The sequence below is a fragment of the Heterodontus francisci genome, chromosome 11, assembly GCF_036365525.1.
Source record: "Heterodontus francisci isolate sHetFra1 chromosome 11, sHetFra1.hap1, whole genome shotgun sequence".
NCBI lineage: Eukaryota > Metazoa > Chordata > Chondrichthyes > Heterodontiformes > Heterodontidae > Heterodontus > Heterodontus francisci.
Window position 1 is genome coordinate 87,310,180 of NC_090381.1, and position 24,688 is coordinate 87,334,867.

Here is a 24,688-nt window from a genome sequence, read left to right on the forward strand (position 1 = left end):
CTGTGCCTCTGGATCACTAGTCCAGTGATGTGACCACTTTGCTACCATTCCTGTAAATTATAAGGAAATGTAAAGCACCTTAAAGAAAAAAAAATTTCACCTTGCAAATAGGAACAGGAGTAGGCCATTTAACCCCTCGAGTCTGTTCTGTCAGACAATGAGATTGTGGCTGATCTGTGACTTAACTCCATAATCAGTGAAAGGTTTGGTTAACAAACCAGCTGAAATGAGCCGTTCATTTCAAAGACAAGCAGAGATTTAAGAGCGAGATGAGAAATTTTTTCTCTCAGAGGGTCGTGGGTCTTTGGAATTCTCTTCCTCAAAAGGCAGTGGAAGCAGAGTCTTTGAATATTTTTAAGGCAGAGGTAGATAGATTCTTGATAAGCAAGGAGGTGGAAGGTTATCGGGGGTAGGTGGAAATGTGGAGTAATCAGTTCAGCCATGAATTTATTGAATGACAGAGCAGGCTCGATGGGCCGAGTGGCCTACTTTATACAGTAAATGGAAAAGTCCTGGGGAAAATTGATGTCCAGAGAGATTTGGGTGTTCAGGTCCACTGTTCCCTGAAGGTGGCAACGCAGGTAAATAGAGTGGTCAAGAAGGCATACGGCATGCTTTCCTTCATCGGACGGGGTATTGAGTACAAGAGTTGGCAGGTCATGTTACAGTTGTATAGGACTTTGGTTCGGCCACATTTGGAATACTGCGTACAGTTCTGGTCGCCACATTACCAAAAGGATGTGGATGCTTTGGAGAGGGTGCAGAGGAGATTCACCAGGATGTTGCCTGGTATGGAGGGCGCTAGCTATGAAGAGAGGTTGAGTAGATTAGGATTATTTTCATTAGAAAGACGGAGGTTGAGGGGGGACCTGATTGAGGTGTACAAAATCATGAGAGGTATAGACAGGGTGGATAGCAAGAGGCTTTTTCCCAGAGTGGGGGATTCAATTACTAGAGGACACGAGTTCAAAGTGAAAGGGGAAAAGTTTAGGGGGGATATGCGTGGAAAGTTCTTTACGCAGAGGGTGGTGGGTGCCTGGAACGCGTTGCCAGCGGAGGTGGTAGATGCGGGCACGATGGCGTCTTTTAAGATGTATCTAGACAGATACATGAATGGGCAGGAAGAAAAGAGATACAGAACCTTAGAAAATAGGCGACATGTTTAGAGAGAGGATCTGGATCGGCGCAGGCTTGGAGGGCCGAAGGGCCTGTTCCTGTGCTGTAATTATCTTTGTTCTTTGTTCTTTGTTCCTGCTCCTAATTCCTATGTTCATATGTTCGTATGCATGCTGTGGTTTGTTCAGATATCTGTCTGATTGACAGCTTTTTGCATTGAACAGACAATTATTTAAGTTATGTTTGGTTCCCGTTACTGTTTTGGAGGAATTTAACTGACTGCCCTTTTCAAAGCAGCTACTTCATCTTGGGCTTCTTAAAAATAAGCTATCTTGTCATCCTTGAAGTAAATTTGTCTGAGACTTCTGAAGAGTGTTAAGTAACTAGATACTTTTGTAGTTGGTGAGCAATGAAAAGAATAACTATCCATGAAACTTAATTAAAATTTAGCTTGGCTTAGAAGTTGTGAATTATTCATTATTTTTTATTACAAGAGGAGCCAGCTAAGCTTAAACACTACTGTAAAAGTATGTCACATTGCAGCTACCATTCACTTGTTCAGTTGCTGCTTAATAAATGTATGCAGTGGTTCAGGCTACAACAAGGTCTAAAGGAGGGTTGTTCTGCTGTTTTCCGAAGAGAAGGTGGATCCCAAGAGGGCACAGGATAAAATCAGCAGTTAAAGTGATTTATTAAGTGGTTTTCTGTTTGTTATCTTGGGTATCAGGTAGCATGTGAAAATACTAGGAGAGAACTTAGAACTTGTCCTCATCTTTCAAAGTAGTTTAAAACATGGAAGCTAAAAATAATTGAAAGTGAAAAAGGGTAAAAGAATACAAAAATGTAACAGTGGCATGCCTAATATGTGAAGCGTGATTGGCTGCACGCTTGTCCACTTGTGACTACCTCCAAATCATTATGCAGGTGAGAATTTGCCATTTACAAGGAATGTGCAAAATGCCAATATCTTAAGGGAGTCATGGGTTTCCTGTTATTTCAGGGAAAACATGTTGGACAGTTGATTGGAGCAGGTATACCAACGTTTTGAACAATTATGGTTACACAACTCCTCTATCCACCAAAACACAACACACACATAAGAGGCAGGAACACTGTTGAACAAACATTTGGCATCTACAACCAATGGTTCCAATTATGTTCCATGGAGGCAGTTGACAGACTGGTGGTGATGGGAGTTTACTGCACAACATAGCTGTCGAAGGAAGCTACATGGGTGTCTGTTAAGGTAAACAACCAAATATACGGCACAGGCGGAGGAGGAGGAGATGAGAGCTAGCACAGTCTCAGCAGCCACAATAGTCTCATTAGTTTTGATTGATGTTTTTTAATTATAAACAGCCATTCCTCAGTAGTGCTACTTCATTCTTCAGCAGTGTTTTTAATGTGGAAACAAATCATTTTGTAAGTAAACAGTAATTGCAAAGTTTAAGGTGCTGTGTCATACCATGCTGTTTCTGGGGCTTGAGTCCTCACATTGGCCACTGCTCTATTTGAACACAAAGTAATATGCTGCCATAAGGTCTCTGAATCCTTCACTTAAATGTTATTTGGAGTCTGCCTCCAAGTACATTAAAACTGACCTTTATTGCGTTGTAGAATATGGACCTCAATGAGGACCTTATTGAGCATTCATGAAGGAGGTGCAGTGACTCAACAGGCCCTGTGGTGCCACTATTCCTCTGCTAGCAGCAGCGAGGTCTTCAGCTACCATTCCTGACCCTTAATGCCCATAAAAAAGTTATTCATTGTGTGCTGCTGCTTCTTCATCACTAAAGCCCTTTGGAATGTGTGACTTCCATCCTCACTTGCTGACATTGTCTCCTAGTACCCCAATATCTTGTTACTGGTGTTCACATGGTTCTTTACATGTTTCTAGAACCATAGATTACCAAAGATTACTACAATATCTGTAAAATAGAATGCAATCCATAAATGAATGGAAATTCTGTTGGCTCACTGAAACTCTTAACTACTCTGCACTTTGTGTTACTTGGAAAACTCTCATATGACATCTTTTAAAACAGTATGCAAACACATTTGAGTCTTAGATACTGACCTGAAACTGACTTTGTGCTTCACATAAAAATGACAACCCTAAAAACGTTAACCAAACTTGAAGTTGTGACTGTCTTTTTTATAAGTTGGTAATGTATAATCAAAGTTGTGCAGGTCTGCCACATCCAGTCATGAATGGTGGTGGACAATTAAACATCTAACCGCAGGAGGAAACTCCACAAACATCCCCATCCTCAATGACGGGGAATCCCAGCACAATAATGCAAAAGACAAGGCTGAAACATTTACAACCATCTTCAGCCAGCAGCGCTGAGTGGATGAGCCATCTCAGCCTCCTCATGAGGTCTCCAGCATCATAGATGCCAGTCTTCAGCCAATTCGATTCACACCATGTGATATAAAGAAACGGCTGAACGCACTGGATGCAGCAAAAGCTATGGGCCCTGACAACATCCCAGCTATAGTGCTGAAGACTTGTGCTCCAGAACTAGCTGCGCTGCTAGCCAAGCTGTTCCAGTACAGTGACAACACTGGCATCGACCCGCAACGTGGAAAATTGCCCAGGTAATTTAAATTTTTTTTTGTTACTTTCATTTCTGTCTTTTTCTCCCTCTCTCTCAATCTTTTCTCTTGGAAAGAGAAGACAGAGGGGTGACCTAACAGAGGTCTTTAAAATTATGAATGGGGTTTTGATGGAGTAGACACAGATGATGTTTCCACTTGTGGGGATGTGCAAAACTAGCGGCTGTCAATCTAAGATTCACCAAGAAATCAAATATGGAATTGAGATGAAACTGCTTTACCCAGAAAGTGATGAGAATGTTGAACTTGCTGCCATAGTTAGTGCTTGAAGTGGATAGTATAGATGCATTTAAGAGAAGGCTAGACAAACATATGAGGGAGAAGGGAATATGCTGATATAGTTAGATGGAGAAAGATGGGAGGAAGCTTGATTGGAGCACAAATGGATTGGTTGGGCTGAATGGCCTGTTTCTGTACTATATATCCTATGTAATCCAATATTCTTATCCCCTCTCATTATTTCTATTTCTGCACCTGATTTGACATTGAATTCACCCTCCTTCTCAATCCTTCCTCTGTTTGTTTCTCGATCATTTAATCTCACTGGTTAAGGAGATATACCATTAGTCCCATTGTTCACCAAGGTCCCGATTACCCTCGTCGCACAGTTATCAACTTACACTTGTAGAAACTTTGTGGGCAAAAAAAGTTAAAAACCTAAACATGCATGAACAGGTCTAACTAGCAGGGCACACCACGAAATATCCTGTTCCAGCAAAACCTGGGCCAATAGCTTCTCCATAATAAAGATTAAACATTTGCTACTTTGACACCTTATGCAAGAAAGATTATATAGGATTTCCAATTGAAGTAACTTCTTCTGATAATGAAAGTTTTAGTGTCAGATGGAATAAATAACTTGTATAAAGATCATACAGTAATAAATCTGATACAGGATTTTGGATGATAATGTGCATTATAGTGAAAAATATTAATTAAAGTAGTTAATAAGGAACAAAAATAAGTAAAATCTAAGGTTTAAAGGGCCACTTGACAACTTGATATGCATGAAACTATCATTTATTTATAATTTCATGTTTACAAACTTGAGTATCTGTTTCAAAGGGATGCTTATGGATTTAAGAGCTTATTTGCTTGGATTATCATAGGAATTCAAATCTGCTAGGAATTGGAGATTAGATACTTTGCAAAGAAGGTTTTATGCACTGCTCCTCTCTGTTGCTGGTTTCTAGGAGGCGCGTTGTGTGCACTAGTTTCATGTTATATTTTTCCCCCTTTGTTTCTTGGTGGACTGGCTGATGATGGAAGTTTGCTGTGTAGCAAAGTTTACAAATCTGCTTTCAAACCCTATTTAATATTTTGGTACAGTGCTATGCTGTTGGATTGCCATAAATAGCGTATGATGACAAAACCCACACAGCTTTGCCAATGGGATTTTGTATCTAAGTCAAAGTACATTCCGACAAAGGGGAAAGGTAGGACAAACAAAGCCAGAGCTCCCTGGATGACAAAAGAGATGGAGAGTAAGATGAAGCAGAAAAAGGAAGCAAAAGATAGTTGTTATATTTATAATACAAGTGAGATCCAGGCTGAATATGGTGTGTTCAGAGGGGAAATGAGAAAAGAAATGAGAGGGGCTGAGAGAGAGAATGAGAAGAGACTAGCAGCTAGGATAAAAGAGAATCCAAGAGACTTCTATCGTCAAAGGGTAGCAAAAAGAGGGCTGGGGCCGAGTGGGGACCAAAAAGGAGATTTACGCATGGAGGCACAGGGCATGGCTGATACTAAATGAGTACTTTGCATCTGTGTTTACCAAGGAAGAAGATACTGTCGAAGTTATAGTGAAACAGGAGGTAGTTGAGACACTGGAAGGGATAATAATTGATAAAGAAGAGGTATTAAAAAATCTGTCTGTACTTAAAAGTTGGTAAGTCACTGGACGAGATGCATCCGAGGATACTGAGGGAAATAAGGTTAAAACTTATGGAGGCACTGGCCATAATCTTCCAATCCGACTTAGATATAGAGGTGGTGCCAGAGGACTAGAGAATTATAAATGTTACACCCTTGTTTAAAAGGTTATGGAGAAGCCCAGCGACTACAGAGCAGTTAGCTTAAGCTAGGTGGTGGGAAAACTTTTCGAAATCTGGATCGGCGTAGGCTTGGAGGGCCGAAGGGCCTGTTCCTGTGCTGTAATTTTCTTTGTTCTTTGTTCTTTGAAATGATAATCCGGGACAAAATTAACAATCATTTGGACAAATGTGGATTAATTAATGAAAGCCAGCACAGATTTGTTAAAGGCAAACCATGTTTAACTAACTTGATTGAGTTCTTTGAAATGTTAACAGAGAGGGTTGATGAGGTCAATGCCATTGATGCGATGCACATGGATTTCCAAAAGGTGTTTGAATCACAAAACGTTAGCATGCAGGTCCAGCAAGTAATTAGGAAGGCAAATGGAATGTTGCCAATTAGGGCAAAGGGGATGGAGTATAAAAGTAGGGAAGTCTTGCTACAACTGTATAGAGCATTGGTGAGACCACACCTAGAGTATGGCATACAGTTTTGATCATCTTACTTAAGGAGGGATATACTTGCATTGGAGGCAGTTCAGAGAAGGTTCACTAGGTTGATTCCTGGAATGAAGCCTATGCCTCATGAGGAAAGGTTGAGCAGGTTGGGCGTATACTCATTGGAATTTAGAAGAATGAGGGGTGATCTTATTGAAACATATAAAATTCTGAGGGGTCTTGACAGGATGGATGCTGAGAGGATGTTTCCCCTTGTGGGGGAACCTAGAACTAGTGGGCACAGTTTCCAAATAAGGGGTCTCCCATTTAAGGTGATGAGGAAGAATTTCTTCTCTCAGTGGGTTGTTAATCTTGGGAATTCTCTACCCCAGAGAGCAGAGGAGATTGGGTCATTGAATATATTCAAGGCTGAACTTTTTGGATCTACAAAGCAGTGAAGGGTTATGCGGGGCAGGCAGGAAAGTGGCATTAAGGCCACAATCAGATCAGCCATGATTTTATTGAATGGCAGAGCAGGTTTGAGGGGCCAAATGACCTACTCCTGCTCCTATTTCTTATGCTCGTCTGTAAAATATAAATGCTATACAACATGGGTAACTATGATTTCTGCTTCAATTCCATGTTTACTCATAACTGACAGTTGACATAATTTCAATAAATGGCTTAAAATGCTTCTTTTTCTCTCGTTTCTAGGATGTGGAAATAGCTCTATGAGTTACGATATGTTCATGAGCGGTTACAGATCAATCACAAACATCGATTTCTCACCAGTCTGCATTGAAAAAATGGCTTCCAAATATGCCTCCTGCTCAGGTATGAAATGGAAGGTTATGGATGTCAAGGCACTTGAGTTTGAAAATGAAAGTTTTGATGTACTGGAGAAAGATACACTTGATGCAATGATGGTGGATGAAACAGATCCTTGGAATGTATCACAGGAAACCACAGAAATTATGGCCTTCCCAAATGATACTTGCTTATTTTCATCTTTCCTTGTGAGCTTTACAAATTTAACAGGCCAAATTCCTCAGATATAGAGCTTGATATTAATATAATGTAGGCTGTTAAAGATTGGTTCTTGTTAAAGCTCAGATATGCTTGAAGGAGTATTGTATAAATCCTGTTTAAAATAAAACAAACTGTATATGCAAGTTTATTGTAATTACTACAACATATTGGTGTAGAATTTCTACAGGGTTTCTCCTGGTAGAAGATCCCTTTCTCTGCATTTTATACCCATCCTCTACCAATATTAATGCAAGAGATCAGGCAAAGTGGGAATTCTAACTCATTGTGCTTAAGATAGATTGTAGATGATTATATTTGGGTATCAATCAATACTTCAGAGTCAAACCTTTCACCGTCCTCATTTATAATCTAATATGTATTTCCTGCCCCCCACATACACACCATGATGATGTGATTAGGGAATGGTCTTGAATCTCCATGATATGTGTTCAATTTTCAGAAAATATACAATAAAAGTACTGCTTACATTTAATGTTGATTGCATGTTTGCAAAAATATTAAATGAGAATAGGATATGTTTTTGGGTACAGATACAAGACAAATTTCATATATTGATGTCACCAACTCATGTCTATTCCATACTGAATTAGGAATTTGTTCATTTCTTAAAAGAAAAGCCATAGTTCAGCACATGTATTCTGCACTTCAGGTTAAAAGCTGGATATTGAAAAACCACTGCAAGCAGAAAATGTGGTTTTTTGGGATTTTCACTCCCAAGTTATTTTACTTGTTTGGTATTTTGTGGCTGTTTCCAATCTTTCATTTTTAGGGTAAGGGAAGAGGTGTTTCTATATTCTAGAACAAAGAACAGTACAGCACAGGAACAGGCCATTCGGCCCTCCAAGCCAGCACCGATCTTGATGCCTGCATAAAATAAAACCTTCTGCACTTCCGGGGACCATATCCCTATATTCCCATCCTATTCATGTATTTGTCAAGATGTCTCTTAAACGTCGCTATCGTACCTGCTTCCACCACCTCCCCTGGCAGCAAGTTCCAGGCACTCACCACCCTCTGTGTAAAGAACTTGCCTCGCACATCCTCTCTAAACTTTGCCCCTCTCACCTTAAACCTATGTCCCCTAGTAACTGACTCTTCTACCCTGGGAAAAAGCTTCTGACTATCCACTCTGTCCATGCCGCTCATAACTTTGTAAACCTCTATCATGTCGCCCCTCCACCTCCGTCGTTCCAGTGAAAACAATCCGAGTTTATCCAACCTCTCATCATAGCTAATGCCCTCCAGACCAGGCAACATCCTGGTAAACCTCTTCTGTACCCTCTCCAAAGCCTCCACGTCCTTCTGGTAGTGTGGCGACCAGAATTGCACGCAGTTCGACTAGAATTCAACCCATTCAACATGCAGATTATATCCTATCTCCTAGCCAGTAGGTGAAAATTAAACGTGTTTGCGATCTTCTTTACCCATTTATTACAGATTGCAGTTGCTTCTTAGCATTTCAAAGGTACCTTGAGCTCACTTCCTGTGTAACTCCTTGACCGAATGCCCAGTGCTTCCAAATTCAGAGTTGGTGAAGGTGCTTCTGAGCCTCAAGCTTCCCAGTGGCATAATTTCATGATTAGGTTTTAATTCTCCTTTCACAAGTTTCCAGTGACTGCCACTGTTCTTAGCTCTGTAACCAGGGTTTCTGAACCCTCTCTATCCAGTTTTCAGGACCTTCCTTGGAAACTTCTCACTCTTTGCAATGCTGTTCAGAGTCGAGGTCCGATGATAGAGAAATTGTGTGTCCAAGAGCCTCGTCTCAATCAATTGGTTTAAAGGGTTTAACTCTAAGGCACCTGGAGTTTGAATGTGGCAATTCCAGAAATCCCTGGATCAAAATAGCATTCTGGTTCTGAATTTGCCTGCTCTTTATTCTTGATCTTTAGCACAGCTCATCTTAAGCCTGTCCTTTTGGGTACAACCAAAGTTGGAAATCAAAAAACCTTTTTCCTACAGAGTGTAAATATGTAAAATATATTCTTATCAAAGATAATTCATGCTATATCCCCTTCAAGGGCAGTCTGTTTTGAAAGGATTTGAAGTTTATGCAAAAGTTAGGCACAGGTGAACCAGTTACTTCATAGGGCACTGTGATTCTGATCGTGCTGAAACCACAGGAATGTTATCTGTGAACTGCAACTAGTTAAGATTTGTAGCCAGGGAGAATTTAGCAGTGTTTTTTATTCATGGGAATTGTCAACCAGGTTATTCATGCCCTCAGGATATTATATTTTTAATTTTACATCACTGCTAAAATAGGGGGCTGCATGCAGCAAATGGTCGTCTTTTTCCATTTTGCACTTTATTTTCTTGTTTGAAGGTTCAGTGATTGTAGGTGGTTGGAAGCTGAAGTTTCACAGCTGTGATTGTCAATTTCATTCGTTGCAAACTGCTTTAGTTGCCAGGAAATTAGAGCCTTCAGTCTATTATTAAACCTTATTCTTTTTTAAATATTTAATTAAACCCATTACCTTTACATGCCTACTGAGACTTTCAAGTCATTTCTGTATTGATGAATATAATCAAGATTTTTTTTTTTAAAAGGAAAACCTACCCAATGGCTTAGTGGGTAAATTCAGCACCCACTTTGGTACCTAGTCATAGCATCATAGAATGGTTACAACACAGAAGGAGGCCATTCAGCCCGTTAAGCCCATGCAGACTCTCTGCAAGAGCAACTTATCTCGTCCCAATCTGTCACCCTTTCCCTGTAACCCTGAAATTTGTTTCCCCTTAGATGCTTATCCAATTCCCTTTTGAAAGCCACTTTTGAATCTGTCTTCACCATCCTTTTAGGCAGTGCATTCCAGATCGTAACCTTTGGTTCTTTTGCCAATCACCTTAAATCTGTGCCCTCTTGTTCTCAACCCTTCCACCAATCGGAACAGTTTCTCTTTATCTACTCTGTCCAGACTGCTCATGATTTTGAACACCTCTATTAAAACCCCTCTCAACCTTCCATAAGGAGGACAACACTAGCTTCTCCAATATATTTACGCAGCTCAAGTCCCTCTTCCCTGGAACCATTTTTGTAAATCTTTTCCGCATCCTCTCTAATGCCTTCACATTCTTCCTAAAGTGTGGTGCCCAGTATTGGACACAATACTCCTGCTGAGGCCAAACCAATGCTTTATAACGTTTCACCATAAATTCCTTGCTTTTGTACTCTATGGCCCTATTTATAAAGCCCAGGATCCAGTATTCCTTTTTAACCGCTTTGTTAACCTGTCAGTTCCGAAGAAGAATCACTGACCCGAAACGTTAACTCTATTTCTCATTCCACAGATGCTGCCAGACTTGCTGAGTGGTTCCAGCATTTCTTGTTTTTATTTCAGATTTCCAGCATCCGCAGTATTTTGCTTTTATTGTTAACCTGCTCTGTCACCTTCAACGATTTGTGTCCTTATACCTCCAGGTCTCTCTGTTCCTGCACCCTTTTTATAATTGTACCTTATATTTTATGTTGCCTGTCTTCATTCTTCCTATCAAAATGTATCACTTCATAATTCTGTACATTAAATTTCATCTGTCACATGTTTGCCCTTTTCACCAGCCTGGCTATGTCCTCTTCACTTCCTCCTTGCTTCACTATACTTCCAAGTCTTGTATCATCTGCAGATTTTGAAATTGTGCCCTGTATACCCATGTCCACGCTATTAATATATATCAGGAAAAGCTGTGGTCCCAGTACCAACCTCTGGGGAACGCCACTCTGCGCCTTCCTCCAATCCAAAAAACGACAATTCACCACTGCTGTTTCCTGTCACTTAGTCAACTTTGCATCCATGAAGCCACTGTCCCTTTTATTCCATGGGCTTCAGCTTTGCTGACAAGCCTATTATGTGGTACTTTATCAAATGCCTTTTGGAAGTCCATGTACATCAGATCAACTATATTACCTTCATCAAGCCTCTCTGTTACCTCATCAAAAAACTCTATCAAGTTAGTTAAACAGGATTTAACTTTTGCAAATCGTGCTGGCTTTCCTTAAATAATCCACACTTGTCCAAGTGACTGTTATTTTTGGTCTGGATTATCATTTCTAAAAGCTTTCCCACCATTGAGGTTAAACTGACTACTGGCCTGTAGTCATATAGACAGGAAGGTTCCATATTTGATTTGCAATCTGTGCTATTAACTGATTTCAGTAGGAACAGTGATAAGCTGCTACAATTGGACAGAACACTTCCGTGTGAAGGAGAAGAGTAATCAGCCAGGGCTTTCAGTCCTGATTGCCGTCCATTGACCTCTGCTGAAAAATGTGCCTATGTGAACTTATTGTGAGGACAAGATCAAACTGGGCATTACTCACTGCCCAGGCTTGCACATGAGAAATGATCACTAGGCTGAGGTACCAAAATGTAATACCTCAGCAACAGTAAGCACCTTCAGAAGAACAGAGGAGAAAACTGGGAGAAAAACATTAGACCATCAAAGAAATGGTTCCATCCTGCATCTCACTTAGAATGTTTTCATGCTGTAAATACACGGTGAGTGAAAAATTCTTCAAGTTCCAGAACTGTCACGCCTCACCTTAATGAGCCCAGACATATAGAAAGGCAAAACATTGGTGTTTAAGAATGGATCTGTAATTGTTTTTTTTTCACTTTTTTGATCAGTGTGAATGTGTTGTGTCAAATCATTTTGATTGTCATGTGGCTTGATGCCTTGATTCTCAGTTCTCATCCAAGTCAAGTCTCACTCCCTTTATATTCTGAATAATATCAGACAATCTCAAACAGTGTCCGTCAGGGTCTCCCAGTGGCACTCGCAGATAAAAGCATCGACACAATGTACTTTAAGGGATGATGTCAGCAAGCCCCTGCAGGGAGTGAGCATTTCATCTGCTATTCGCTTTGCTGGGGATGTGATAATTAGGCAGCATGTTATCTGTCAGCATAGACACATTAGTATTCTGTGCACATCCCCACTCTCTGCATGAGATTTCACCTCAAGAATCCCATTTATTTTCTAAACTCTACGAATCGAGTCTTTCCTGGGGAGAACAGTTACCGCTTTTAAATGTTTACTTTCTCTTATTCAGCCCTTCCTGGTAAATACATGTAACAATATCTGGAACAGTTTCTAACAGTAGATCAAAAAAGATGGAAGATGTGTTTAATTGTTGCAGCAAAATATATTCACAGTTCAGGTGAAATGGAAATGGTAAATGATGTTAGGTTGCTGCAATTTCTCCCCAGATTTCAAATCTAGCTTCAAAAGATCAATAAAAGATAGTCAGACTCTTGGTGATATAGTGCGTTGGAACAGATTTTTCATCTGTGAGATCTCAGCTTTAAAGCAGCACAAGCAGAGAAGATCAATGGATCGAGGGGGTCATTTTTTATTTTTTGAATGTAGCTTATCCTCATTTGTTAACCCAATTTGTACGTGCTGTTGTTTAAGAAGGATTCATTAGAATTATTAGAAGGTTGATATTTAATGTGACTGTTCGGGAAAAACATTCCTTTGGGCCTATCCTTTCATTTTGACCCCATGTCTGTTATTTCTATCACAGATTTCTGTGATCAACGATGGTAAAGCAAGGTGATTTGCAGAAAATAGCACTCCCAAAGCAAACAACATAAAAATTATTAAAGGCAGACGAGAAAAAGAGCAAATATTTTCAGTCTGAGAATTTTTTGTCTGTCATGAACATTGTTCAGTGAATCTAAGGAATATCAATGTATGTCCAACGGTCTGGTTCTCAAGGCAACAATATGACCAGTATTCTTTTACTTTAACATCTTCAAGTAGGATTGATATATTCTTTTAAAATAGTCATTATTTGCAAATTTTCAATCGATTCTGATTGTCATGCAGTCCCCCCACCTGCCAAGAATGAGGCATATTAACTTTGTCGTATGAACATTGATTTGAAAACAGTTGCTAAAGTAAAGAAAGGACTTGTTTAAAAAAAAATCACCAGGCTCTTGGCTGGAAAGGCGTTTGCATATTAACAGACAGTGCTTGTGGAGACAAAAGGGTTACTTCCCTTATCCAATTTAACCCACAATGGACTTTGAGTACCAGACATTGAAGGTGAGGGAGCTCAAATTTCAGGATGACTGCTGGGATGGCTGAATCCACAAACAGACGTAGTCAGACCAGCTGGTCACGTGACTAGCCTGCTTGGCAACCCGGTTTTTCTGAATTGTACAAACAGTTTGAACTGACGGACTGCAGAATGCTCCTGGACTGAAAAAGACACCTCCTGTCTGTCTGCTCCCATCTCTTTCTCACAGAACTCCAAATCCACTGAAGACACATGAACCCCAAGAGAGAAAAGTATCCCACAGCAAACAAGGTTTAAGAAGAATACTGTGCCCCAATGAAAAGCAAGATCTACCTACAATCAAGGACCCTACAATGAGCTTGAAGAACCTTAACAAAAAACCTCTTCACACATTGCCTCAAACTTTTCCACTTTATTTCTTCTCCTCTTTTCTGTCTCTATCTGCATGTGTGTGTATCGCGTATGCATGCTAGCATGGGCGCGTCGTGTATCCATAGGCATTAACCGAATTAGAGTTTAAATTTAAGTTTCATAAATTTCACCTTTCTTCTTTAAACCTAAGAAAACCTGTTTGGCTGGTTTCTTTGCCTTATAATTGTAAAGCAGTGAACAAGGGTTCAGCAAGGGGGAGCTAAATACGTTGCGGTTAAAATTAAACCCTGTTAAGGTAAGACCAGGTGAAGGCTGACCGGGAATCCTAGACACCTTTCTCACCTGGTCATAACAGAAATTTGGGGTCACTGTCCTGGATTTTACCCACAGACAAACGAGAGAAATTGGAAGTGGGAAGCCAAATTGTTCCCAATCAAAAAAGAGCAAGATTTCAATACAGGTTGTCTTGTGATTGTGTGTGCTTGAATACTAATATGTCTGCAACTAGTAGATCCCCATGCCAGGGTGAAGTAACTTGGGATAAGTTAAAAGCACTGTCTATGTAGGAGGAAAATGGCTGAGCAGTGTGGGATCACTAAGTGCCAAGACTAGAAAGCCTGAACTCCTAAGACTAGTGACTAACCATTTTTCCCATGAATCTGAAGAAGTAGAAACAGGGTTAGAAGCAGACCCAGACAGGGTACTGCTAGCAAAGCTACAATTGGAAGAAAGGAAACTTGAATTAGAAGACAGGGAAAGAGAAAGAGAGAGACAGGAAAAAGAGAGGGGCAGGAGAGGGAGAAACAGAGTTTTCCAGAAGGAAGGTGAAGAAAAAGAAAGACAGGAGAAGGAACAGGAGAGACAGGAAAGAGAAAGAATATTCTGGAAGGAATGCAAAGAGAGAGCTGAAGTGGCTTGAATTAACTAGGGAGCGACAGAGTAATCCCAGTGAAAGCATAGCCAATATGAAGGAGCGTAATTCAGGACTGGGTGCAGAATTGTTAAAACTAGCTCAACCAATCCCAAACTTCAATAAAGAAGATGTAGAAAAATTTCTGTGACCTTTGAGAAACTGGCAAGGCAGCTAAAATGGCCAGCTGTGACCAGGCCTCTTTTTTATTTCAAACAAGCTAACCAGAAAAGCCCATGAGGTTTATTCCTTGTTGCCAGATGAGAGTTCATCAAGTTATGAACTGACAAAAATACTATCCTCAGGGCATATGAACTAATACCCGAAGCCTATGCCTGTACCTTTACACCGGGTGTACTCGGAGTGCGACCTAGTTTTGGGATTGTCCCTAGTTTGTCTCTGGACGGAGTTGACCTGCTCTTAGGTAATGATCTGGTGGGGATGAAGGTGGTTGTTTCACCAGTGGTGAAAGAGAGCCCGCAGGAGGTCAGAGTGACAGGGCAGTGGCAGGAGACGGTCCCCTGCAGTTTTCCTGAATGTGTAATGAATCAGGTCATGATCAAACCAGCTCCCCTAGAGAAGACTGAATTGGCACTGCAGGCAAATGACCATGAGGTCTGTCTGTCTGAGCCTTTCTTTGGAAAGTTAGAAGACCCAGGGAATTAATTAAATGAATCTTCCCTAGCTGAGGCTCAGCGAGCTGACCTAGTATTGACAGAGTTAGCACAGGCTGCCCAGTCTGAAATTGAAGCAGAGGGAGTCCCTGATTGTTACTATTTAGAGAATGAGGTACTGCTGAGGAAATGGAGTTCCCCTCACAGACCTGTGAGCAAGGAGTGGACAGTAGTTCACCAGTTAGTGGTGCCGCAGAGGTGCAGGGAAATATTAAAAAGGGCCCACGAGACTACAGTGGCTGTACATGGCAGTATACAAAAGACCAAAGCCTACATAAGACAGCAGTTTGCTGGCCAAAACAAAAATGTGGTGGAGTACTGCAGAACTTGATACATGTGCCAGGTTGAGGGGAAACCCCAACCTACAGTGAAACCTGCACCCCTAAGTCCTGTACTGGTGTGAGGAGGACCCTCCAACAGAGGGCTAGTGAACTGTAAGGGACCCCTGCTGAGAACAAAAGGGGACAGACAGGCACAATGCTGGCAAAAGTTTAGAAAGGGAAGGGGAAAAATGGACCAAGAGGACAGGTTAAAGGAAGTCCGGGAGGAATCCCAAATGGAAACCCCTACTGTCTGGTCAGCCAACCCCGAAATATTTGAAAAGTTGGACCCCACATCGTCCTATGTAAATGCAGACACGAGAAGCACCCCAGCAGAGTTGCTAACAACATTTACAGGAACCTGCAGAGACAGAGTCCTCAAGAGGTCAGAGAAACCATGAGGATGATGCCTTCACCTTGCCAAAGTGCCGCAGGGGAGTGCAGCAGAATCTGGACAAATACCTGCAAGCAGGAGTGTCCCAAAGGACAAAGGGAAGATTAGCAAAGAATGCCCCCACAGTCAGGAAAAAGGGCGAACCAACCATCCCCTACGGTGAAAAGCCCTTGCATGACTCATCAAAGCATTGAAAGAGATTTCAGAATGGAACCGCCCACTGCCGCTATCCATGAGTAGAACTCCAATCTAGGGCTAATTAAATCTAACCCTCCCCCTGCAGACCTCAACAAGAATAAAGACACTCGAGGCAGTCATGGAAATGTGCAAACTGAAAAATCTCCCCAAAAACCACACGTTTACTGGGATGCCAAAAAGGGCAGTTTAAAGCAGCACTGCTACCAAGAAAAGACAGGCTGTAACAACTGTTAGGATTTCTGAATGAATGAGAGAGATGCATGCGTGTTTTCCCGTGCTTATCTTCTCTCTGGTCGCTTTTAATGAAATGCTCTTTTTAAAAAATATCATTTCATTCCGCTGGGTGTGTATGTGTCATGAAGACCCACACCTGCCAAAAATGAGGCATATTAATTTTGTCATATGAACATTAATTTTAAACTGTTGCTGGAGTGAAGAAATGACTTGTTTAAAAAGATCACCAGACATTTGGCTGGAGGACATTTGCATCTTAAGAGAGAGTGCTAAGAGAGACAAAGCAACTACTCCCTGGTCCAATTAACCCAAATGGATTTTGATCACCAGACATTGAAGATGTAAAAGCTCATATTCCAGTGAGTGCTAAGATGGAGAATCCACAAACGCAGGAATGGTTAAACCAGCTGGCCACATGACTAACCTACTGGCCCAGGTTTTTTTTGAACTACACACAGGACAGTCTGAAGACAGACTGCAGATTGCAACTGAACCTGGAACAAGAGAGCCTCTCTACTGGCTGGCTCTCTCTTGCTTTCTCACAAGTCTCCGGACCCACTGAAGTCACTTAAACCTCAAGAGAGGAAAGACTCCTACATCAAAACAAGTTAAAGCGTTCACTGGGCCCCAACAAACGGCAAGACTTACTGGCAACCAAAGACTCCACATCGGACTCAAAGGACTGTAATTACAACCCTGCTGTTGCCTCAAATATCTCCCCTTTATTCTTCCTATTTTTTCAGTCTCTATCTGTGTGTGTGTTTATCGCGTATGCATGCTAGCGTGGTCGCGTCGCGTATTTGTAGTCGTTAACCGAATTAGACCTTAAGGTTAATAAACTTCCATCTTTCTTGTTTAAATCTAAGAAAACCTGTCTGATTTCTTTGCCTTACAATTGGAAAACAGTGAACAAGGATTCACTGAGGGGGAGCTAAAACACGATGTTTTTAAAATTAAACACTGTTACGGTTAAACCAGGCAAAGGCTGAGAGGGAACCCCTAGAACCCTTTCTCACCTGGTTGTAACAATGCATTTAGCAGCAGGCAGGACCTGCCACCAACACTATTTAAAGGGATCATCAACTACTTACAGGTTCATTTTTGGTTGATTTCTTCTGGCTGTTGCTTCGATTCTACAACTATTTGGGGCTTTTTACAGTTGTTGGCAGTTGCCAAAGTCTACAGGGAATTAGATGGCACGTGGTCAAGGAGTTTTAGCTGACTTCACTTCTGTACAAACCTGTTATTCCCAGACATGGGTGCAGTAGTAGGCTTTCTCCTTGGAATACAGCCTGAATTGGAGAATGAGCAGACTTCACACTGAGCAAGGGAAACTGCTGGAAGAAGGAGCTGGGGGGAAAGAAGGGCTCTCAGTATGAAGCCATATCTGCTCAGGGAGCAATTCTCCTAACCTGAACCTCAGTGAGGAACAATGTATGAGATGGCTGCACTTCAGTAAGAGCATCCTCACTGAAATCTGCCACTGTTGCAGCCACAACTGCATCCTCAGAGCAGGACATGGAACACATTGCCAGTGGCTGTGAAGGTTACAGTGGCCATGAACTTTCATGCACCTGGCTCCTTCTAGGCTGCTGTTGAACATATTTGCAACATCTCACAATTTGCGTCCACTTTTGCATGAGCGAGGTCACTAATGCTCCGTGTTCATTGAGAGCTAACTACGTTTCATTCTCTGTTGGCAGAGAGAAACAGGTGGGGAGAGCACAACATGGCTTTGCTAGGATTGCAGCCTTCCCCATGGTGCAGGGTACCACAAACTGCACGCATATCACTTTGTGGGCACCACATATCAACTCTTTCCTATACCACAACAAAAACGGATTCAGCTCCCTGAATGTCCAGCTGATGTGTGACTGTAGGAAACAAATCATGTAGGTCAATGCCGGGTATCCTGGCAGCAGTCATGTTGTCTTGATTCTATGACGGTCCTCTGTGCCAGCTACATTTGAGCCACCATGGCAAACCAACCATTCACTGACCACTTGGCTGATGACTCCAGTGCGCAACCCATGCACATGTGCGCAGCATGCATACAATGAAAGCCATGCTGGCTCACGAAATGTGATAGAATGTGTGCTGAAACAGCACTTTGACTACCTTGACTGCTCTGGAGAAGCCCTGCAGTTATTGGCAGAGCAGATGTCAAAATTCATGGTAGTCAGCTGCAAGCTGCTCAACCTTGCCATAATAAGGGGACAGCCTTACCACCAGCTATACAGGTGAGCAACACAGGAGGAGAAGTGGGGGTGGGTGAGGAACAGGAGGAAGAAGTCCCCTTTTTAGCTGGGCTGACCGTGAAGAACTCATCTGAATGCAAAAGCAGAAACCGCAACCCCAATCCCCATTCACGAACAGTCCCACACCTTGCCTTCCCTCTGTCACTGAGAATCACAGCGACTGCTTGGCCACAATACAAAACTAAAAGCCACCAGAAAATAAACATTCCTAACAAAATTTATAAACCATTTAATTTTACATACAAAAGTCAATTAATCATTCTTGTGCATTCCCTGTGTGCCTTCCGTGTGCCTTTGCCCATCCCTAGTGCTCCTACACAGTGCTACTCCAGTGGTTGCAGCATGGGCTGGTAGATGGTTGTTGACTGTCAATAGGACAGACTACAGATGGCCTTTCAGTATGACCTCAAGGCAACTCTGAGCTAAGAAAGCCTGGTTGTGTACTACACCGTCTTGACATTGACGGCAACAATTTGGGCTGGCAGGCTGACAATCAACAGCAAGGGCACTGGTGGAGTGGCAGGGGTGGGAGGATGAATGCTGTCTTCCTGAGAGAGGACAGGGGTTTGTGCTCCATGGAGCCATTACCACTTTCCTGGACAGCACCACTGTTGAAGGACAAATTGTTGGATTGCTGTGACACCCTGCAAGCCCCTTTGCACAGTCTGAGCTTTCATTGCAGCACTCGTACTTCTGGTGGAAGCTGCTTGTGCTGCAATTGAAATTGAGACATCATCCATCAGATGCTGCCTCATGGTTGTGTCCACAAATGTGCTGGTGGAGTTGGACACCACATGCATGCTGGAAAGGATGGGCTCCAAGTTTTGCATAAAACCCTGTGTCAAGTTGGTGCTAGACCCCTCCATGTTCCTTGATATTGACCACAGGCTTTCTGGCAGGTTTCGCATTACACCAAGCATTTTGGTTTGCTTACTCATCGCCGCCTTCTGTCAGCTCCTCCATTGAAGGGCTCATTTGAGTCCTCTGCAACGGAACTCATGTGTGACCTTGCCCACCCACAAGCTGGCACTTGCATTACTTTGCCTCCTGCCCTGGATACAAGCCACTAGTACCAGGTGTCTCACCATGTGCAGATCCCACCTCTATGATATCTTTTAAATTCTGTGCAGTGTCAATATATGAGTTGGTGGCTGCAAGTCTGAAATCACATGAGGGCACTATGTCTTTATCATCACTGTTTTCTTGCTGTTCCTCCACTGCCTGGCCAGGTTGCACTACAGTTATTTGAAAGGAGAAAGGCACAAGGATAAAGTTGTGGTGTGGGGGAATAGTAAGAGGTGCATGCTTATACCATCTGCTGCTCTGCTGCTTGTAAAATACCAGAGTGTGGGATGAGGGGGAAGGTGGGATGTGAGAAGGAAGGCGAGGTGTGAGGATACTATCCACTGGATTGAGCCTTTCTGCTGGCCACAGCCTCAGCAATGGACGTCCCAATAATGGCCAACACATTCCAGAAGGAGGTGGGCAACTGTCTCTTCCCCACCACAGCCACCGTGGGGGCATTGTGCGGAGGGAGTGAGACTTCGGGCGTGCGGGAAGGATCTGACGGGGAGGGCTCTTCTCACCACCAGCCAAGCTACATCTTGGTGCTTGTTTGAAAGTTCTGGTGATGAGGCATTCCGCCAAATGACTTTGGCAGTCTGCTCGGGGAACCATCCGACAGGATCCACCATCTCCTTATCTTGTACGGCCTTGAGGATATTCCATGCAGACCACTGCCTGATGGATTGGTGGTCATAGGTGTTTTCCCGCACAAACTTTTCCACGAAGGATAGGTAGTACGGCACGGTCCAACTGGATGGAGCGTTCTGCGGCAATGTGACCAGACCCATCCTTTGCAACACTGGAGACAGATAGAACCTCAGCACATAGTGACACTTGGTGTTTGCATACTGTGGCTCTACACACAGCTTGATGCAGCCGCACACCAAGATGGTCATCAGGATGAGGGTGACGTTGGGTATGTTTTTTCTGCCCTTATCCGGTGATTTGAATATTGTGTCCCTCTGGACACAGTCCATTTTGCATCTCCAGATAAAGTGAAAAATGGCTCGGGTGACCTCCATGGCACAGGAGTGGGGTATGGGCCAGACCTGAACCATATACTGCAACAATGTGAGCATCTCGCACCTGATGACCAGGTTCTTACCCACAATGGAGAGAGATCGCTGCTCCCACATGCTCAGTTTATGGTGTACCCTGGCTACTTGCTCCTTCCAGGTTTTGCCGCATGCCCTGAGCCTTCTGAACCATATCCCCAGCACCTTCAGGTAGTCTGACTTGACGGCGAATGGGACAAAGGATTGGTAGGCCCAGTTCCCAAAGAATATGGCCTCACTTTTGCCGCGGTTTACTTTGGCTCCCGAGGCCAGTTCGAACTGGTTGCAGATGCTCATTAGTCTGCAAATGGACAATGGATCCGAGCAGAAGATGGCGATGCCGTCCATGTACAGGGAGGCGTTGACCTGAGTGCCTCTGCAAGAGGGATTGTCACCCCTCTTATGCCCGCATCCTTCTTAATGGACTCAGCAAAAGGTTTGATACAGCAAACAAACAAGACAGGGGAGAGAGGACAGTCCTGCCTGACACCAGATTGGATCGGGAAATGTTCTAATTCCCACCCATTGATTGAGACTGCGCGACTGATGTTTGTGGAGAGAAATTTGATCCAATTGGAGGTTCCCTCCCCAAATCCCATTTTGGAGAGCACATCCATCATGTATGTGTGTGATATCCTGTCAAAAGCCTTCTCCTGGTCCAGGCTGATGAGGCAAGTGTCCACCCTCCTGTCCCGTACGTAGGCGATCGTATCCCTGAGTAGCGCGAGACTATCAGAGATCTTCCTGCCGGGTACAGTACAGGTCTGATCGGGGTGGATCACCAGCTCCAGAGCAGACTTGACTCGACTGCCTATGACTTTGGACAGAACCTTGTAGTCAACATTAAGCAGTGAGATGGGCCGCCAATTTCTGATTTCTGCCCTCTCCCCCTTCTGCTTGTAAATGAGGGTGATGATGCCTTTCCTCATGGATTCTGACATGCTGCCGGCCAGGAGCGTACTCTCGTATACTTCCAGCAGGTCCGGGCCGACCCAGTCCCACAGGGCCGAGTACAACTCGACCGGTAAGCCGTCGCTCCCGGGAGTTTTACTTGTCTCGAAGGACTCGACGGCCTTTGTCAGCTCGTCCAGAGTTAGCGGCTTGTCCAATCTCTCCCTCCTGCTGTCATCTAAGACCTCTGTGATAGATGACAGGAAGGACTGGGAGGCTCTGCTGTCTGTGGGCTTCGCGTCATACAGCCCAGCATAAAAGGATTTGCTGATCCTTAGTATGTCAGACTGCGAAGACGTTACCGAGCCATCTTCTTCCTTCAGGCTGCTGATAACAGAGCTCTCTGTGTGTACCATTTGGAAGAAGTAACGCGAGCACGTCTCATCCTGCTCGATGGAGCGGACTCTGGACCGGAAGATGATCTTGGAGGCCTCCTTGGCAAAGAGCGAGGCCTGCTGGCTCTTCACCTCTTGGAGGTCCTCTTTGACCTCGACCCCCATTGACTGCAACCGGAGTAGATTTTGCATAATTTTCTGGAGTCAGGACATTTCCCTCTGTCTCTCTCTCGCCCTCTGAACACCTCTGTGGATGAAGAACCTCTTGATGTTCTCCTTGATCGCTTCCCACCAGTGAACTGGAGACTTAAAGAGGGGTTTCACAGTCCTCCAACCTTTGTAATCCCTTTTGAGTTCCTCAACGTTCTCTGGGGTCAGCAGTGTAGCATTGAGCTTCCACGTCCCTCTGCCAACCTGCTGGTCATCCTGTACATGACAGTCGGCCAGTAAGAGGCAGTGGTCGGAGAAGAACACCGGCTTGACGTCGGTGGATCCGACCGTGACAGCACGGGACACAAACAGGAAGTCAATCCTGGAACGGGCAGACCTGTCCGATCTTGATCATGTGTATCTGCGCTGCGCTCCGTCTGCAGGTTTGCTGAAGACGTCGTGCAGTTTGGCATCTTTAACTGTTTCCATTAGGAATCTGGACGTAGCGTCCAGTTTGCTGTCGTCACTGCCGGATCGTCCAGCCGCATCGATGATGCAGTTGAAGTTACCGCCTAGGATGACCAGCCTGGACGTCGCCAGCAGCAGTGGGAGCTGCTGGAAGACGGTCAGCCGCTCGCTGCGTTGTACCGGGGCGTACACGTTGATCAACCGGAGCGGAGCGTTGTTGTACATCACGTCTGCTACGAGGAGGCGGCCGCCCACCACCTCCTTAACTTCGGAGATGGTGAAGTTACCTCCCCGCAGCAGAATACCCAGGCCGGAGGAACGGCAATCATTAACCCCCGACCAGATCGATGGCCCGTGGGACCACCGTCGCGACCACTGCCTGTAGGTGCTGAGGTGTGTATTCCACACTCCTGCAGAAACAGTAGGTCAGCTTTGACCTTGGCAAGGTAATCCAAGGTTGAAACACATCGCGTAGTAGATTTAATGCTACGCACATTAATGGAAGCAATTCTTACACCCATTTTTTATTCAAAATTAGTTGTTGCTTCCCATACCATTTGTCCTCGCTAGTCCCAGTCCTTCGGGATGTTCCTGCATACCCATTGTGTGCGCAAGCAGTTTCACATTGGTTGGGCTCAGAAACCCCTCCTGCTTTTTCATGCAGTGTTTGTTCCGCTCGGGTGACATCGGGGGGGGGTCTTGTAGGCAGAGAGGATTGGGTTGTCCTCAGCTGCTTCCATCTGTTCCTCCTCGAAAACATCACTGCTCCCGGCTTCCCGGAACTGAGGTGCGCCAGACGTGTCTTTGCTCCTGGTGGCCCGGAGCTGAGATGTGTTGGCCACGTCGTTGCGTGTGGCGCATTGGGGTTGGGGTACGCTGGGCCCATCACAGCTTCCAGTGCCCGGGGGCCGGGATGCTTTATCATCCATCTCGGAGTTCTGCCGCCTCTTTTGAAGGGGCTGTCGTTCCAGCATTCCCCCGTTTAGTGAAGAGGAGTTGTTGCAGTCTGATTCAGAAGATAGCCTCCTCTTGCCACTGGTTTGGGTGTTGGCCTGTTCCACTTTGGGGTGTTTTTTCTTTGTGGTTTTCCTCTGGACCACTTGCCACTGACCTGTTTGTCCATCTGCTGCCTCCTCCTCCATTGATTCTGTCTGTGGCGGAGGGGTTTCCAGGCGCTGGGTAGGTGCTGGGTCGCTGGTTTCAGCTGCCTCCCCTTCCTGCTCCTTCTCAGGTTGAAATTCCTCACTGCGGAGAAGGTTGCTGGTCTCCTTTCGAACACCGGACGCCTTCGTCGAACCTTCTCCCGGCCTTTCCTTGGATCTTGCCGCCTGAGCATAACTGAGGCAGCATTTGGGGCAGGTTTTGTAGAGATGGCCTGCCGCACCACACAAGTTGCAACACTTAGTCTGCTTACAGTCCTTGGTCTGATGGCCTTCCTCCTTGCAGTTCTTGCAAACACCCGTGCTGCAGTTGGCTGCCATGTGACCAGATTTGCCACAGGTGCGGCAAACTCTGGGCTGCCCAGCGTAGACCAAGAAGCCTCGACTTCCCCCAATAGCGAAGCTGGAGGGAGGGTGGATGATGGCTCCACTGGGATCGACCTTCACGGTCACCTTGGCCTGCCGCTTGCTGGTCCAAATCCCAAAGGGGTCCTTGACATCAGTGCTGCTGCCGGCCACCTCGACGTACCTGGCGAGAAATGTGAGTACATCCACCACAGGAACATGGGGGTTGTAGAGGTGAATCGTCACCACCCGGTCCCGTTGTGACGGAAGCGTGAAGAGCGGCTCCGCTGTGAGGATCGACAGTGGCGCCCGGTCCCCTTTCTCCTTGAACGCCTTCAGGAACTTGATGCATCCCGCCACGTTCCGGAACGTCACGTCGAAGTATCCATTGCTGGGGAAATCCTGCAGGCAGAAGACGTCCGTCGCTTGAAATCCGCAGCTATCGAAGAGAATTTTCTTGATGAAGAAGGTGCGATCGACCGGTGCATCTCCTTCCTTGTCCTTCACGACCACCCGAACGGTGT

General features: G+C 44.3%; 1 protein-coding gene across 1 annotated transcript in view; it reads left to right on the forward strand.

The window, feature by feature from the left end:
* Nucleotides 1-24,688, forward strand: part of ece2a (endothelin converting enzyme 2a) — a 297,773-nt gene that overhangs the window by 97,663 nt on the left and 175,422 nt on the right. Inside the window, 1 exon segment of the mRNA XM_068041679.1 lies at nucleotides 6,921-7,183. Coding sequence (XP_067897780.1) covers nucleotides 6,921-7,183 — 263 coding nt within the window.